This window comes from Amblyraja radiata, chromosome 21 (genome assembly GCF_010909765.2).
Source record: "Amblyraja radiata isolate CabotCenter1 chromosome 21, sAmbRad1.1.pri, whole genome shotgun sequence".
In the NCBI taxonomy this organism is placed as follows: Eukaryota; Metazoa; Chordata; class Chondrichthyes; order Rajiformes; family Rajidae; genus Amblyraja; species Amblyraja radiata.
In genome coordinates this window covers 10,907,157-10,923,515 of record NC_045976.1, presented here as the reverse complement: position 1 = coordinate 10,923,515, position 16,359 = coordinate 10,907,157, and the positions used below count along the sequence as shown (strand labels likewise).

Here is a 16,359-nt window from a genome sequence, read left to right as displayed (position 1 = left end):
CATCTACTACAAACCTACTGACTTCCATAGCTATTTTAACTACACTTCTCCCCACCCTGCTTCCTATCAAGACTCTATCCCCATCTCCCAATTCCTCTGTCTACGCCGCATCTGCGCCCAGGATGAGGTGTTCTATACCAGGGCATTGGAGATGTCTTCATTCTTTAGGAGACGGGGGTTCCCCTCTTCCATTATAGATGAGGCTCTCACTAGGGTCTCCTCGATATCCCAGAGCTCCGCTCTTACTCCCCCTTCCCCCCATTCGTAACAAGGACGGAGTCCCCCTTGTCCTCACCTTCCACCCCATCAGCAGTCGCATACAGCATATAATCCTCCAACATTTTCACCACCTCCAACGGGATCCCACTACTGTCCATCCCTTTCTGCTTTCCGCAGAGACCGTTCCCTCCAAAGCTCCTAGCTCAACTTGTCGCTTCCCACCAAAACCACCCCCTTCCCCAGGTACATTCCCCTGCAACCGCAGGAGATCAACACCTGTCTTTTTACCTCCCCCCTGGACTCCATCCAAGTACCCAAACAGTCTTTCCAGGTGAGGCAGAGGTTCACTTGCACCTCCTACAACCTCATCTACTGTATCCGCTGTTCCAGATGTTAACTTCTCAACGTCGGCGAGACCAAGCGCAGGCCCGGCGATGGTTTCACTGAACACCTCTGCTGATTCTGTCTAAACCTGCCTGATCTCCCGGTTGCTCAGCACTTCAACTCCCCCTCACATTCCCAATCTAACCTTTCTGTCCTGGGCTTCTTCCATTGTCAGAGTGAGGCCCAGCACAAATTGGAGGGATAGCACCTCATATTTCGCTTGGGTAGTTTACACCCCAGGGATATGAACATTGACTTCTCTAACTTCAGATAGCCCTTGCTTTCCCTCTCTCTCCATCCCCTTGCACTACCCAGTTCTCCCTCTAGTCTTACTGTCTCTGACTACATTTTATCTTTGTCCCGCCCTCTCCCGTGACATCAGTCTGAAGAAGGGTCTCGACCCGAAACGTCACCCATTCCTTCCCTCCAGAGATGCTGCCTCACCCGCTGAGTTACTGCAGCATTTTGTGTCTCCCAGTATTTACTACTGTTTGTTGAAATTTTTTTGGTTTTGAACATTTGAACAACTTGGAAGGAGCCATAAAATGTGACCAAGTAGCTTCAGTATGAAGTTTGCAGTGACAGGGGGCTGTTTTGCATGTCTTATGGTGCTAACCTTGAATAGTTATCTGGAAGATGTATAGTTTGCTCCATTTTAACAGATTTTATACTCCAGTTATATTCTGCTTCAGGAAGTTTTATAATAGAAAGTTGGATTCAACTTTGCAGAGTGTGTGTGTGCGCACAGAGCTACCTGCTAATTGAACAATGCTGTCTATCTCCCTGCAAATGCAGTCAATCCCATCCAGATTACGTGATTTCAAAATATGATTCGTATAAAATAACGGCAAAAAGTCTTCTGAAGACATAACAGTAATTGCGCTCCATACTTTAAGATCCAATTGTGTGGAAAGTATTTTTTATTTTAGCACTCTAGATAAAATTGCTCAACAAAGGTATTTTGTGATAGTGTCTCCCTGTCTGCATCTTCTCATGCTGTGATAGGTTGGCGCAGGGTCATGTGCTAAGTTTTCCCTTCACAAGGATCACTTTCATTGATTGCTTTCATATTGTAGGCGATCCAAGTGAAAACTGAGCTCTCTGTCTTTGAATTTCAATACGCTTGGCCTCTGGTCCTCCTGCAATGCCTCCGATGAGAAACAATCCAGCTACGCTGACAAATAGATGATAAATACATTCCAAAGAGTAACAGCATTCATTGCAAGACTTGCTATTGGGTGAGCATGGATGATTCACATAGTATTGCAGTGATGAGTGAATTCTACAGAAGTGGGAGGGAGATGTTTGAGAGAATAAGACAGTTGCATGGTTCATTGACCATTTGAAACCCATATGTTTCTTAAGAGTCACAGTGCCCTCCATAATGTTTGGGACAAAGAACCATCATTTATTTATTTGCCTCCGTATTCCACAATATGAGATTTATAATAGAAAAAATCACATGTGGTTAAAGTGCACATTGTCAGATTTTATTAAAGTGCATTTTTACACATTTTAGTTTCACCATGTAGAAATTACAGCTGGGTTTATACATAGTCCTCCCCATTTCAGGGCACCATCATGTTTGGGACACAGCAATGTCATGTAAATGAAAGTAGTCATGTTTAGTATTTTGTTGCATAACCTTTGCATGCAATGACTCTTGAAGTCAGCGATTCATGGACATCACCAGTTGCTGGGTGTCTTCTCTGGTGATGCTCTGCCAGGCCGGTATTGCAGCCATCTTGTTTTGGGGGCTAGTCCCCTTCAGTTTTCTCTTCAGCATATAAAAGGCATGCTCAATTGGGTTCAGATCGGGTGATTGACTTGACCACTCAGGAATTGACCATTTTTTAGCTTTGAAAAACTCCTTTGTTGCTTTAGCAGTATGTTTGTGATTATTGTCTTGCTATAGAATGAACCGCCGGCCAATCAGTTTTGAGGCATTTGTTTGAACTTGAGCGGATAGGATGTGTCTATACACTTCAAAATTCATTATGCTACGACCATCAGCAGTTGCATCATCAATGAAGATAAGTGAGCCAGTACCTTCAGCAGCCATACATGCCCAGGCTATAACACCCCCACGACCGTGTTTCACAGATGAGGTGGTATGCTTTGGATCTTGGGCAGTTCCTTCTCTCCTCCGTACTTTGCCCTTGCCAACACTCTGATATAAGTTACTCTTTTAAGTACTTCTTGGCATACTTTAACCGGGCCACCCTATTTTTGCAGCAAACCATTGATTTGCATTGTGCAGTGTAGTCTCTGTATTTCTGTTCATGAAATCTTCTGCGGACAGTGGTCATTGACAAATCCACACTTGACTCCTGAAGAGTGTTTCTGCTCTGTCGGACAGGTGTTTGGGTATTTTTCTTTATTATAGAGAGAATTCTTCTGTCATCAGTTGTGGAGATCTTGGCCCGGCAGTCCCTTTGCGATTAGTAAGCTCACCAGTGCTCTCTTTCTTCTTAATGATGTTCCAAACAGGTGATTTTGGTAAGCCTAAGGTTTGGCTGATGCCTTTAACAGTTTTATTCTTGTTTCTCAGTCTCATAATGGTTTATTTGACTTTCATTGGCACAAGTTTGGTCCTCATGTTGATAAACAGCAATAAAAGTTTCCAAAGGTGATGGAAAGATTGGAGGAAAGACTAGGTGCTAAGAGCTCCCGTATACATGCATTAAGGAGGCATTTAAACACACCTGAGCAATTACAAATACCTGTGAAGCCACGTGTCCCAAACATTCTGGTGCCCTGAAATGGGGGGATTATGTATAAACACAGCTGTAATTTCATCAATGAAGATGTGAGCCAGTGAAACCAAAATGTATTAAAATACCCTTTAATAAAATCTGACAATGTGCACTTTAACCACGTGATTTTTTTTCTATTACAAATCACAAATTGTGCAGTACAGAGGCAAATAAATAAATGATGGGTCTTTGTCACAAACATTATGGATGGCACTGTATGTGCACCACAAATCATAAGCATAATCATACTTTATTAGCCAAGTGTGTTTTGTAACGTACGAGGAATTTGAAATGATAATACTTTGATTAATTCCTGTAAAGCAACAAGTTATGGTGTCTAATCATTGCAGTTTTGCATCATAAAGCTATACTGCAATAACAGATCAAGTTCATAGAAACTCTTAATTATTTACATAACTTTGTAGGAACCGTCATCCTAACAAAGGATATTAAGTCATTCTTTGACAATTGGTATTACATTGTGAGGACACAGTCCTTGTGATCTTTGCATAGGTATCTGTAAAATAGTTGGCGTATTTTCTGGTGCTGTATTCAACAATTCTTTGTGTCTCTGCTCAGAAGATGAGTGCTCTAATCTAGGTGTGCACCTAATTAAAAAAAACTAGAAGCTGACAATCTGAAATTTAGAATAAAAACACACCGTCTGTAAAGACACAGCATGCCAGGCAGCATCTACAGCAATAAATCCTTCATTATTTGCTGCCTGACCTGCTGAGTGTTTTCCAGCAGTTTATTTTTGTACTTTAAGTGTGTAACAAGGCTGGTGTAGAGACTGATGCACTGCACTCCGATATAGTTGCATATCTTAGAATGAACTTTCATTCCCTGTATTGTTTAAAGCCCTCCATTCCATTGTTACTGGCAGTGATGATCTCACTGGGCAGGCAGCCAAGGCAGAACTTTGGATCATTACTCACAAGAAGGGTCTCGACCTGAAACATCACCTATTCCTTCGCTCCATAGATGCTGCCTCACCCGATTAGTTTCTCCAGCATTTTTGTCTACCTTTGATTTTTCCAGCATCTGCAGTTCTTTCTTAAACACAGGAATTGTTGAATCAAGGCAGTTAATATAGTCATTGTAGAGAATATCAAAATTCAAAAAGAAGTTGTAAATTGTATTAAATAATGAAAATTCAGCTAGACTAGGCAACCTCAGAAAGATTATTCTGAGAAAACGTATTTGGTAACTGCATATCAATATATAGCTTCTTGATGGAGTTGACTCAGTAGTGATAATAATAATAATAATAATGATACACATTTATTGTCATTGTAAATACATACAACAAAATTTCAGGCACACTGCCCCGAGCGGAGCTCCAACGTAAAAGATAAATAATAACGACAATGGAAACAACAAAAACGGCAAAAAAATGTTGTCAAGTCAGAATGTGCTAAATTTCACAGTATAGTATTGTAGCAGTACAGAATATTGGCTATGGGGTGTGTGTTCAGTGCAGAGTTCAGAGTGGTGATGGCCTTGGGGTAGAAACTGTCCGTTAATCTTGTGGTGTGTGATTTGATGGACTTGTAACGCTTTCCTGAGGGCAGAAGGACAAACAAGTGATGTGCAGGATGAGATGAGTCCTTTAGTATGAGTGATGCCTTCCGCAGGCAACGAGCGCTATAGATCTCTTCCAGGGCAGGCAGGTGTGTGTTGGTGATCTTCTGGGCTGTATTGATGACTCTCTGCAGAGCCTTCTTGTCAGCCGCAGAACTGTTGCCATACTATACCAGGATGCCATGTGTCAGGACACTCTCTATGGAGCAATGATAGAATGACACCAGCAGCTGTTGTGGCAAGTTGACTTTCCTGAGTGATCTTAGGAAGTAAAGCCATAGTTGTGCCTTCTTTACCAGGGAGGGCGTGTTGGTTGACCACATGAGATCTGCTGAGATGTGGGTGCCCAGGAACCTGAAACTGGAGACTCTGTCCACTCTATCTCTGTTTATGTGCAATGGGGGATGGTCACCCTGCTTCTTCCTTAAGTCAATGATGAACTCTTTTGTTTTCTTTGTATTGAGTGGTAAATTGTTTTCTGAGCACAAGCCTATTAACCTGGGGGAGTGCGATCGCTTCGCCTAACACTTCCACTCGGTTCGCAATAACCAACCTGATCTCCCGGTGGCTCAGCACTTCAACTCCCCCTCCCATTCCGAATCCGACCTTTCTGTCCTGGGCCTTCTCCATGGCCAGATTGAGGCCCATCGTAAATTGGAGGAGCAGCACCTCATATTTCGTTTGGGTAGTTTACACCCCAGCGGTATGAACATTGACCTCCAATTTCAGGTAGTTCCTGCTTTCTCCTTCTTTCCCCTCCCCTTCCCAGCTCTCCCACAGTCCACTGTCTCCGCCTCTCCCCTTCTTCTTTCCGCCCCCCAACCCCTCATCAGTCTGAAGAAGGGTCTCGACCCGAAACGTCGCCTATTTCCTTCGGTCCTTAGATGCTGCCTCACCCGCTGAGTTTCTCCAGCATTTTGTCTACCTTTGACAGCCTATTAACCTCTGTACCTCCTCCCTATAAGCTGACTCATTGCCCTCAGTGATCAGCCCCGCCACTGTCGTGTCGTCTGCAAATTTTATGATGGTGTTTGTGCTGTGGGTCGGAATGCAGTCATAGGTATAGAGGGAGTAGAGGAGGGGGCTCAGCACACAGCCTTGTGGAACTCCTGTGCTGAGTGTCAGAGTGGGGGAGTGGTGGGGTCTCATCCTGACTGACTGCGGCCGGTCCGTAAGGAAGTCCGCAGATGTTCTGTTCGAAGCCTAGTTCGGACAGCTTGGAGACCAGTCTACTGGGTACGATCATGTTGAATGCAGAGCTGTAACCAACAGCTGGGACACCAACAGAGAATCTGTATCCCATTGCAATTGTTTCTGTTTCCAAGTTAGTTTAGTTTAGAGAAACACCGTGGAACCAAACGACATACAGACAGCACCCGTAGTCAGGATCAAACTGGGGTCTCTGGTGCTGTGAGGCAGCACCTACCTTTGTGCACACCATATCGTCAGAGTAATAGCAGTGTGCTTCCAGCCCAACAATCTAATTATCTAATTTCTGAGAGGCTTAATAATCACCTTCTAAATTATCAAATTTGATAATATTGTAAATCCCCCCTGTTCTTCTACTTCTTGTAAATGCAAAGACAAAGAAAGCTGGCTGGTGAAAGCTTTAAAACAGCAAAGTATGTTATATTCTAAATGCAGTCAAAAACTGCAGCAAATTTAGATTATAATGCAAGTATAGGGAAGTCAAGTGGTCATCAAAGCAATGAGTTCTACCGGCAGATAATTATATAGAAAGATTTTTCTTTTGTTGACAATTTTCATTAAAAGACTAATGTAGTCTTACGGTGATAAATGATTTGTCTAAAGCACTTCTCCAAACTGACAGGATTTGGAAAATGATTCTGATGTTGGGTGGTGATGCTGATTAAATAATGTCATTGAGATAAAAAGGAGAAAAAAAATTAGAAAACTTAGCAGGAAAAGTTGTTTATGGAGAGAGAAAAACAGAGTTCATCAGAGTTGCAGATTGGTGAATTTTCGTTGGAACTGGGAAAATGTAGAAATTAAACATGTTTTAAGTTGCGGGGAAGGGGGAAAGTGGATAGATTGAAGGTAGTGGTTGTGATCGGGTGGAGACCAAGAGAGTCTGAAGTCTGACTGAGAGAGGATGTGAATGCTTGTTAATGACCTATCAGCGAGTGATCTTAATAGAAAGATGAAGGTTGAAAACAGAAGAGGAGAGAAAGAAAAAATGGAGAGTAGACAAGTGTTGCAATGGCGATGTTGAAAACATTGGAAAAGCAATCCAATGCAGATGCTGGAAAGCTGAAGTACAAAATAGAGAATGTTAGACATTGTGCATGCTTGGCAGAATCTGTAGAGAGAAAACAGTGGTGACATTTCAATTTGATGATCTTTGATCAAAACTGGATGGTTTTGTTACAAATCGGTAAGATTGGTGATCTGAAATTATTGAATTCTGTGTTAAATCCTCAGGTGATGTTCTCCATTTTTTTCCCCGCACATTTCCAACATCTGAAGATTTTTGTTTGCCATTTAGATGATAGTATATTCTGTCAGTAGTGCATTTGAGTTGCAGCCAGCCATCTCATACTGACACATAAAGAAGCAAACAGTTTACACGGGCCTCAAGCAGTAAAAGATGACGGCTGTCAGATAAGCAATGCTATTTTATGTGAACACTATACATTTAAGGTACCTGTATTTCCCCTGTTGAGAAAGAAGAAATCCAATGCATTTCAGGGTCCCAGGGTAAAATTAGGCATTTACAAATCAATTTTCTGGCAATTATTTCAGGAACGATCTAAATATTTCATTGCTGCAGTGCTTTCCTTTGGCTGATCTTAAGGCACAATAAGAGGTATTTTAAGAAAGATATTCAAGCTCTGAGTGTATTGAGTGTATGTTGATTTTGCATGACTTGGCAGACTAGCTATCTCAGGGGCAACATTGCCAACCATGTTCCAAAGCTCTCGTGCTTTGGTTAGTGTCTTCTTGTATCACATCCATCCTTGTGTGTTATCATCATTTTCCATCCATTTTACCTACATATGATCTCTATTCTTTTGGAGAACATGGATAGGTGACGTTTTAATCCAAAGAGTCCCGGCTAGAAACATCCGCTATCTATCCTCTCCAGAGAAGCTGCCTGACCTGCTGAGTTACACTAGCATTTTGTGTCTTTTTTTTGTAAACCAGCATCTACATTTCTATTGGTAACATACAAATACAAATCGTGCCATCTTTTCTGTGAGCATCGGATCAAGAAGTCTATTTGGCATAGAGGAGAGTGAATTGTTTTCCATGCTGTTCATGGAATTTTGAGCAATTTGTAATAGCACCACACATGAAATCCGTAAGAAAGAAGGAGAGCGTTGTGGAAGCACTTAAGAACTGTCTAGACGAGCATTTGAATCGGTCTGGCACAGAAGGCTCACAGCCAAGTGTTGGAAGATGGGATGAATATGGATGGATGCCCACAGGTTGGTGTAGATGTGATGGGCTCAATTGTCTGTCCCCATGTTGTTTGACACTGAAAGAAGCTGAGGCAGAAATCAAAGTAACATTTCAAAGCACCGACCTTTACGATATGCAGATGATGAACCCAGTTAGCTAAAAGAAAAGAGAAGCTGAAAAATCTTACGAAAGGCAAAGATGAGAGTGTGAGAGCCGCCTGTTTATTAAACGCCAAGTCACAGGTTGCATGAACATGAATGTGGATCTAATGATCAAAGTGAAGGTAGTGAATGTTCTTCATCTTCCTGGGAGATGGAGTAGGTGGAAATAAAGGTGCGACCTTACAAAAGCAGAAGGTGACTAATGAACAGCCAAGTTGAGCTTGATCAAGATAATTGAAGTTAGCGATAGTACTGTTGCAAGCAAAGCACGGTTCGTCAGGATATCGATCTTACTAGTAGTATTAAATGGATACGTTGCCCTCCATGTCAAAAATAAGTTGCAACTCCACTACATCTTGTTTGTTCTGATTTTATGTTCACACTCCGACGTTTGTCAATGGACGTTAAATACCAATGTTATATCAGTTAATAAGATGGTTGCCAATGTTTCATTGCTACTGCTGCCATTCACATGAGGGGAATGAATAGCCATTCCACGCTTGTTATCTATTACCTTCATTCCATCATCGGGTTTGAAATGCTAAAGCAACAACCCAAAATGCTCCTCCATTTATGAGCATTACAGTTGCAAATATTCAGGATCCATTTTAACCAGATCTGACAAGAGGTTAATTGCTTCTGAATGGATATCTACTCTACATTCTGTATCACTCTGCTGCAATCCTTTGCAATATGTAAGATTATCTGTATTCTTTGAATTGCAAAAAGAAATGCAGGAATAATTTGTATAGAGAATAATGGTTTTATATGTAAAAAAAGTCCTCAGATGTGTTTTATTCACACAATAGTTCTCAAATTTCACTGTTCCATTGCTGGTACAGAGACAGTTAAACATATTGGACTCTTGAAATGTTTTCTGCTTTGGATTTTTACAGAGATTTTTTTGCCTTTAAACATTAGATTTCCTTTAACCTGAACAAAAAATCCTCTCCCAGCTTTATTGATCTGAATGTGAATTTAATCTAAATTAATTTTAAATTAGCTGTTGACTGGAATGATAAAATACCATTTTGTCATTCTATCATGCACAGGCAAATTCATTTGGGTTGTGTTTGCTGTTTCCATACCACAGAACTGGTTCATCTGGGGTAGATTTAAGCAGTGTGCCTCGCATTTAAAGATTAAAGCTGGCTCCAAGAGGCGGATATCTGATCAGTGTGCCGTTCGTACACTGTATGCATGGATGCAGGATCCAGAGGGAAGTGAGGTGGGAGGTAATTATATTGGTAAAGCAAACTGATCCGTATTTTCTTTTTCTGCAGTCACAATGAGTGGAAGGCAACGTGCAAACATCCGGTGACAGGACATACATCGCAAGAAAACTGTATATTTGTCATGAACGACGAGTAAGTCACAACTTTCTCCTTGTGTACTGTGCCGTAGTGTTTATGCAAACAGCTGAAAATCGGTACAGGCAATATTCTAGATGCTTAATTTGCTGACTTGGAAATATTTCGCATTCTTGTCCAATTAATTTCACTGCTTGCAGATGTTTTTAAATTCGCACTCTGCCATTTAGATCCCACTGTGGTTTTTAAATTAAATACTTTTTTTTCTGGAAAGGCAGCACAAAAATACTACACTGTAATTGAAATTTTTGCTGTGTTTTCAAAGCAGTTTATTATATGACTGACTATAATTGCATCCAAATGTTCAGTGACTTAGTACTTGCCAAATCCTCATGACTTTAATCTTTTGCAATTTATGCTAAAATTTCATGAAGATGTGGCATCACATGAACAAGAGATATTCTATAACAAAATATGTTCTTTAACAAGAATTCAATACACAATTCCAGTTTATATAATATGGTGACAATCTGCATAACTTTCACCATTTTTAAAAATGCGATGCCCATGATATTGCTGGGTTTACAATAGCTATCCATGGAAGCATGCATTTCCTCTTTCGAGCACCTAAATAGGTCAAATGGACATCCATCCTGTGCATCAATTGTGTGTCTGGAGCAGATGGCTAGAGGTCCAAAGTAGTAGCTTCAGGGTCTCGATTTCTGCCTGTCCCTGTTCTCCTAAAGCACTTCAATTAAGCTACATTGATTTATATTGAGGAATAAGGTCAGTCAGTTGTATCTGCCCTATAATTTTGTGAGTCTCCATTTTAAACAGTAGTATACAGTAGAAAATGGGGTCACCAAAGATTACAAGTTTTGATTTTAATAATATTTGTGTGAGCTGCAAAAATCAAGCAGTCTCGTTGGCGTATCACTCCTTAAATTGATGAATGGATGTTTTATTAAAAGAGTGCCATTTAAAATGTACAGCTTCATGTTTTAATGAATCCCAGGATGCATGCTGGTGTCATTTTCTTTCTTTGTGGTAAGATATGTGCATCTCAAAATTCTGGCACACTCTCCGATGGCTGTGGGAGCAGAACACTTACGACCACATCAGTCAACGGCAGCCTCCTGCAAACTTTGTTTCATCTCCAGGCTTTACACTCTTTCGATAGCCAATGTATGCCAACCAGTATTTCGCTTTGATGAAACGGTCAGCATGAGCGGTGGCCAGATCGATTATGGTGCGCAACGTGGGCAGGGTTCAGATTTCAGTCTTAATCGATGGCTGGGGTCAGGAACCACCGTGGCTGATGGCTGGGGCGAATCCTGCAGTGACGAATAGCTGAGGTTGGGGTGGAACTATTTTGTTGTGTGGAGGAAGCTGGTGGTTGTGATGGAGTATTGTTCATGGCCATGGCCTTAATGTCTGGGAACAAGAAAGAGATTGGGGAGAAAGAGGAGGGTGCAAAGGTAGAGTGCAGGAGGGTGATCGGGCTGATTTCCTGACAGGCATCCCATTTCCCTGTAACCACATGAGTTTTCTCCAACTGCTCCAGTTTCCTCCCACATCCAAAAGATTTGTGGAATTGCAGGTTAATTGGTCTCTGTAAAAAAAAAAAAAAATTGCCTTAGTGTGTAGGGAGTGGATGAGAAAGTTGAATAATATAGAACTAACGAGACTAAGTACAGACTCGTTGGTCTGCAACCCGTTCCCCCAACGCAATATTCCACCACTCACGCATAGCCCCCAACAGCGCAGGCGCAGCTCATTTCCCCTCCTCCCCCAACACTCCCTCTTTCTCCTCTTCACCTCCCTCTTCTTTCCCCTCTCATCCTCCCTTCTCCAATCCCTCCCACACCTCTCCTTTCCGCTACACTCCCTCCCTCGCTCCATAACTCCTCTCCCCTCCCTACCCCCCTCCTATCCCTCTATCTCCCAAATCCCCCACTCCTCACCTCCCCTATCCCCCCCACTATCCCTCCTCGCCTCCCCCACTGCCCTCCTCTCCCTCTATTCTTCTATCCATGAGGCCGGCCGGGGCCTCGTGGGTAGAAGCCCAGGTCGGACGAAGCGGCCGATGGCGCCCGCGGCTGAGCACCACGGAGGCCGTGAAGTGGGCTCTGCTGCTCGCCCGCTCGGCACCACGGAGGCACCCGCAGACGCAGCTCCAGCCGGCAGAGCGTTAGTGATGCTCACTCCGCTCCTTCAGCTTTATATTCTCCTCGCCGGGCGAAGTGGGCATTGCCCGTGACTGACAACGGAGCCAGCCAATCAGTGCGGCGATGGTGCGGAAAGGGGCGTCCCGGCGACTGACAGGAGTGGAGACAAATCTGCATGGAGGCGACTGAGCATGCGCTTAATAATGACTTTTAAAATATACCATTGATCATAACAAAACATTGCCCTTGTGACACAGGAAAATGGTGAGTAAGGTGGCAAAAAATCATAGCGCTATCGCGTACCGTTTTTGCGCAAATAGAACAAAAAGCAAAACCGGAAGAGCACAAGATCAGAGTTTTAGTTATATAATATATATATATGGATAGATAGATGTTAAAGTGTGATCGATGGTACGGACTCAGTGAGGTGAATGGCCTGTTTTTATACTGTATCTCTAAACTAAGCATAATTCTGAGAAAAAAACATTATATAATGGAATATCAAAGGCAACAGTCTTGCAGAAATACTCTTCCTGATTCATAAAAAAACATTTTGTTCACCTATCACATGTGAACAAAGATTGTCATTTGAGGTTGAGAATTATTTCATAAGTCCATTGCACTGTTGAATATAAAACCTTATTCAGAACAGTATATCTAGTCAATGTTTTCCCATCAGCAGCTGTATTGATTGCTGGAACTGCATGCTCTAAAAAAATTGCTATTTACTCTAAATTAGTATAGTTTGTGTGGGAAAAAGTCCCAGGGCGATTGCTATTGAATGTTTTGTAGTTACAGGCAGCCTCCAGTCCACCTCCCAGTCATATAGATCAGATGAGACACACAAGATTGCAGATGCTGAAATCTTGATCTAAACTAGATTAAGGGCAGCACAGTGTTGCAGCCGATGGAGCTGCTGGCTCATAGTGCCAGCGTCCCGGATTTAATGCTGACCTCGGGTGCTCTCCTGGGATGCGCTGCGGCTGTGGCAGAAAGCTCCAGTGATGCAACAGTCCCGCGGAGCCGAACAAGAACGGACCCAGCAGCCCGCCGATACCAAAGAGGGACCAGGCAGCCGCAGTGAACAAAGACCAGGCGGGCTGCTGAGCACACAGTTACCCAGTGGCCGCCACGAACGAAGACCTGGAGGGACACCCGCGGCTGTATGTGCACGGTAGGTCTGGTTTGCCGCCGTGAAGAAAGTCCTGATGGCTGCTACCTGCAGGGGAAGCTCAGACAATGACAATGACAATTAAAATTGAATCTGAATCTGAAGCCACCGAGCTCAGCTCTAAAGACTGGAGAATCGTGGAGGAGGGAGCCTCTGGCGACGACAAATGCAAAGAACAAGACAGTAGGAGAGGGACCGAGATATTGCCTTTGGCGCCTGTCGGCTGCAGGAGGTGCCCCCCGGGACACCGAGGTGGTTGGGCGTGGAGAGAGATGTCGGTTGGCGGGCCGAGCCGGTCAAGGGCGACGGAGGAGGCCCTGCAGCAGCTTCGGGCTTACCTGGATCGGAGGCGCTCCAATACATAAAGCATGTGGACCAACTTTTTCTCTTGTAAATGGCGGCAAAATATGGTGACGGGTGCAAAGGTTTCACTGTGCAGGGCATACGTGACAATAAAGAACCATTGAACCATTGTTCTCTGTGTGCGGTTTGCACATTCTCCCTGTGATCGTGTGGGTTTCCTCCGGGTGCTTTGGTTGACTCCCACATCCCAAAGACGTGCGGGTTTGTAAGTTAATTTCAGATTGAGACCCTTCTTCCGTCACTGTAACTTTTCTCAAGAGATGCTGTCTGACCCGCTGCGTTACTCCAGCTTTTTGTGTCTATGAACGTGTGATGATGGTTGGCGTGGACTCGGTGAGCTGAAGGACGTGTCTCCATGTCTAAACGAACTAAACTGAAACACAAGTAGCTGGAGGAAGTTAACGGGTCAGGTAGCACCTGGAGAGGGAATGGACAGGGGACATTTCAAGTCGTGACAAAAAATCCGGACAGGGATTCCTCACCTGCCAGTGACGGACCATTCTCCGGTCCTCAACATTCTTCAGCCCGCACGTTAACGAGGTCAGAGCCTGCCATGATGTCAAGGTCTTTTTCTGTCGCCTCCACCTCCAGGTCTATTTCTCTGGCAAGGAATCCTCGCTAACCCCCTCTCCCCTTTCCCTCCCCAGATGCTGTCTGACCCACTGAGTTCTTCCAGCACTTTGTGTTTTGATATAGATCAGATGCATCAATTTGATTCAGAATCTGTAGTGAATTAACTTATCTTGACAAGGATAACTGCAAAAGGCCTTGTTAATTTTGTACTGTGTATCATCGAGGGCACTGGCAGCATTATAAAATGACAGTAATCTATCCAATTATCAGCTCATTTTCATTTCAGTGGAAAATTACATTTTTCCTCGTGAAATGGGGATTCGAAAACAACCAGATAATCCTCCATTAAAACTAATCTGATCAACTGGACCATTTCAGATCAGTACTTCAGGAAATATTCCTGCCCACTGTTGCCTGTGCATAAACCTGAGATAAAAATTCAGTTTCAAAATGAGCTAATAGTCTGCAAATCATTTTATACGCACTCTATTTTTTGTTTGCCCTGCAGAAAAGTTGCAGCTAACAAGATGCTGAAATGTAATGTGCAAAATGTCATTCTCGTCAGAGAAACTTTCTGGAGTATGTTCAGCTGCTCTCTTTGTCAAAGGTCTTTTCTTTTGAGAATGATTGCAGCTGTCTCTTTGAAACGTTGGTGCCTCCAGGCACACCCCTTCCCCCATGAGAAAATAAATACCACAACTTTGGCATTTGTATCTCCTTTCAGTAATGCCTAACTCCATCGCCAGTGTAAACCTTTGTGCCCTGAGGATTTCCCCCTACAATCATGAGCAGTCACATTTTAGGATGGTGATTACCATAAAAACTTGCATGTAATTTAACTTGCAGTCCAACCTTGTTTTCACTTTATTTTCCTGTGCTCAATGTTACTATTGGCCTTTAGCTTTATATTGGGAATAGGGCTATTAAGAAGGGAAAAGGATGCTGTTGCTTCATTTAGTTTTGGGGCATTGGCTCATATGGATTAGGCTGGGACTGAGGGTTTCCAGCAAAATACCTTCACAACTTTGATTTGCTTCTCGCATTAAAAATAATCTCAATACAGTGTGGTTTTTTTAAAAAAGCCGTTTTCAGTTCACAAAAAATATATGGTACATTTTTGCAGAATTTGGAGAATATTTGAGTAGAAGCACGTGTGAATTATTTGTGCACAACAACTGATACAAATTTTCTAATCTTTTATTTTGCATTTGTAACTTTCAGCCATCTACTTTGTTTGGATCAATGCTTGGACTGGTTCTCAGCTGTTGGTTAATGGCTGCTCGTGGCTTTAAAACGTGTGGAGTGTCTGCAATCTATACCCACACCATCTGCTTCAACCCTTGAGTTAATCCTTTTAAATCTAATGTGCATTTTAGAGTTTCCCTTCAGTTCATCAGAACTTAGAAACCAGAACACTTTGAAATAATATGCATAATGTATTTATATATACAACTTTTGAAGATTTGCATCCAAGCACTTACTACATCTAAAGCATGCTAATTAAAATAATTTCCTGTTCAACAATGTGATAACTATTATTTATATATTACTAATTTCATGATGCAAGTGCACAGTTGTATAAAAAGAAAGTAATGAAACTATATGTGTCATTTAACTGGGTGGCATTCAGGTCATTCATTTTAAGTACACGTTTGTCAACAAAAATTGAAGTGAAATACTTATTTTAAAAGAAAAGTGATTGGGTAGTCTGCTGTACACAGTCTAAACTTCTAAATGGCCTTAAAGGCTGCCTTGGCAGTTTCCAGTTGCAGGGCCTGTATGCATTTGTGCATGCTGTGGGCATTGTCTTGATGCTTGCATTTACTGTCCTTCCCTCATTGCCCTTGAGGCGTGGAGGCACCTCAAAGTTAACCACATATGGACTTGAATCTGGACTGAGCTGCACAAGTATGACACTTTTTCTTCCCTGGAGGATATTAGTGAGCCAGATGAGCTTTTATGAGTCTGGTGGGTTCATGGTTCCTATTACTGAGGCTAGCTTAAAAAAAAATCCAGACTCATTGAATTGCTAGAGTTTAAACTGCTCAGCTGTCATGATGGGACTTGGGCTCCTGTTTCAGGATAATTGTCCAAAAAACCACTAAGGTACCATAGCCCAAATAAAGAATGCTGCTTTGTCCCTGCTGTTGATTATTTATAGTAGACACAAAACGCTGGAGTAACTCAGGTATCATCTCTGGAGAAAATGTTTGAGGTGACATTTCAGGTCAGGACTTTTCTTCAGGC

At 42.6% G+C, this 16,359-nt stretch overlaps 1 protein-coding gene across 12 annotated transcripts in view; it reads left to right on the top strand.

Moving 5' to 3' along the window:
• The window catches only part of plekha5 (pleckstrin homology domain containing A5), a 249,979-nt gene that overhangs the window by 107,667 nt on the left and 125,953 nt on the right, over positions 1-16,359 (top strand). For all 12 annotated transcript variants that reach the window (XM_033039511.1, XM_033039510.1, XM_033039505.1 and 9 more), the window contains one exon: positions 9,811-9,894. In XM_033039511.1, coding sequence (XP_032895402.1) covers positions 9,811-9,894 — 84 coding nt within the window. The remainder of the gene's footprint in view (positions 1-9,810; positions 9,895-16,359) is intronic.